At 44.2% G+C, this 2,500-nt stretch overlaps 1 protein-coding gene across 1 annotated transcript in view; it reads left to right on the forward strand.

Annotated features, from left to right (window-relative positions):
- LOC122256738 (uncharacterized) overlaps positions 1-2,500 on the forward strand; it is a 196,946-nt gene that overhangs the window by 168,895 nt on the left and 25,551 nt on the right. Inside the window, exon 7 of the mRNA XM_086540249.1 lies at positions 1-202. This exon is cut by the window's left edge and continues 9 nt beyond it. Within this exon, the coding sequence (XP_086396375.1) occupies positions 1-202 (202 nt within the window). The remainder of the gene's footprint in view (positions 203-2,500) is intronic.

Genomic DNA, 2,500 nt, shown 5'->3' on the forward strand with positions numbered 1-2,500 from the left:
CCAGGCGAGGATGCTGCCAACACCACATCGCAGGACGCGGCCAAGGAGGGCAGGGACGTTGGCATGTTGGAAATCTACCGCTACTGCGCCGTGGTGGGCGGCCTGGCCAGGTGGACGGAGTACATCGTGGCCGTGCGGGCGTGGGCGGATGGCCAGGTGTCCATGGCAGCCTCGCCGCTCATGGCCACCACCAGGAGCGATTGTGAGTCTCAGTTGATTCTGAATCAGTTGATTAGATGAATGTTGAAATTATGATGACGATTTGGGAGAGATTTTGCGGGAATTAATCATCACCAGAATAGTTATCATTAATGAATGAAAGACAAAAACTCTTCCATGTTGACACAGCATAAAAAGCAATACTCACAATACGTTTATTGAAAAATAGAAACAGTTTCGAAATCCTGAAATGAAACCGAAGTTAAAGTCCAGGAAGATGCCAATACTGTTGTAATTTCTTTCTTCAAAGTTATTTTGTTATTAATGGATTTTCTATCATTGTCAATTATCGGTTACTTGTTATATTTATTTTGAAGTGAGTTTTTAGTCAAACTATTATTCATTAAAGTTATTAAAAACGGTTATCAGATAATCAAGCCATTTTTCAAATTCCCTCGAGAAGAATAGTTAGCTAATTGTTTGAATTATCTTGATTTTGATTATTATATATGCTTCCCATTTATTGATAATAATTATATGAATGTCTTTGCTGTATATAATGACACAATGAACTAAAGGAGACAGCAAGCGAGGCGAGGTCATAGGGTTCGCTAGACTTGCTCAGCTGATCCAAATGAGTCATCGTGGGAAGGGAGAAGGGAGGGGGGATAAAGGGGTAATGGAGAGAGGGAGGAATGGAGGGGTTAATGGAGGGAGGGAGTAAGGGAGGGGGATGAGGTTGTGTTTATTCATATTTAGAATTTTACTTTTCTTCAATTTCGGAAGCCTTTTGGTATGTGTTTAATGTTTATTGTTCTTTCTATTTTTTTTAGAGGGGGGGGGGGGGTATAGCGTGGCGGAGGGCTATGCTCCAGTGTCTTTCTGAGAAGCTTAAGTGTCGTTAGTAATTCTATATTCTGTAATGGAGTATTCTTTATTTTTCTCTCTCTCTCTCTCGTCCGCTCTTTCTTACTCTCTTCTCCTCTTTCTCCCCCTTCCCCTCCCTTCCCTTCCCTTCCCTTCCCTTCCTTTCCTTCACGTCTCTCCCTCACTCCCTTCCCTCATTGCATTCCCTACTTCTTTTATTTCCCTTCCCTCTTTCCATTCCCTCCACTCACTTCCTTCCCCTCCCTCACCTCCTTTCCCTCCCTCCCCTGCTTCCAACTTCCCTCCCCTCTTTTCATCCTTCCCTCCCCTCCTTTCATCCTTCTCTCCCCCATTTCCCTCCCTACCCTCCTATCATCCTTCCCCCATTTCCCTCCCTACCCTCCTCTCATCCCTCCTTCCCTCCCTCCCTCCTTCCCTCCCTCCCTCCTTCCCTCCCTCCCTCCCTCCCTCCCACCCTACCCTCCTCTCATCCCTCCTTCCCTCCCTCCTTCCCTCCCTCCCTCCCTCCCTCCCATCCTACCCTCCTCTCATTCCTCCCTCCCACCCTACCCTCCTCTCATTCCTCCCTCCCTCCCTCCCCTCCTTTCATCCCGTCCACCCTCCTCGATCGCCACTTTAATGAGGAGCCGAGAACAGGAGGTAATCTCGTGACAAACACGGTGTCGCGGCCGTTGCAATCTGCAGCGGGCGACGGCCATAAAATCTCGATTGCCCACTACAGAAGGACCCCGCCCCCCCTTCTCTCTCTCTCTCTATCATACTCTCTCCTTTTCTCCCTTTCTCCCCCCCCCCCTCTCTCTCTCTCTCTATCTATCTATCTATCTATCTATCTATCTATCTATCTGTAATTCTCTCTCTACTCTCTCGATTATTTATTGCCTTCCCTTTTCTCTTCTCTTCTCCTTTTTTCCCCGTCATTCTTTCGTGTTTTTTCTTTCTTTGTCTTTTCTTTCTTCTTTTTTTATTTTATTTTCTCCTTCCCTTCTCTTCCGCTCTTTATATTTTTATTTCTCTGTCTGCGTGTGGACAGGCCGGTATAAAAATAGATAGATAGATAGATTTATCCATAGATAGATCCGTAGAGATCCATAGATAGATATACATATGTATTGATAGATATATCAACAGAGAGATAAATAAATAGATATAAACATACACTTAGGGGGGGAAAAGCATACGGAAAGCTTTACATTGGAAGTGTATTAGATAGTTTAAATACCTGTTTTTTCCCCGTCCATTTCCTCTCCTTTGTTCGATTTTTCTCTTGATAATTATCTTTTTTTTTCCCTTTAACTATTTATATAGCTACGTTCATATAAATCTCGCAAAATAGAGCTCTTTTCCTTTGTTTCGGTGGCGTTTTATGGAACCAAATTCTTAATCCTGTTTTGGGTATCCTGTATCGCCAATTATCCTGTGTTTAAAAAGCTCCCAGTTCACGGAAGATCACTTC

This window comes from Penaeus japonicus, unplaced genomic scaffold (assembly GCF_977035675.1).
Source record: "Penaeus japonicus unplaced genomic scaffold, GWHDUDI00000001_assembly GWHDUDI00000009, whole genome shotgun sequence".
NCBI classification, from domain to species: domain Eukaryota; kingdom Metazoa; phylum Arthropoda; class Malacostraca; order Decapoda; family Penaeidae; genus Penaeus; species Penaeus japonicus.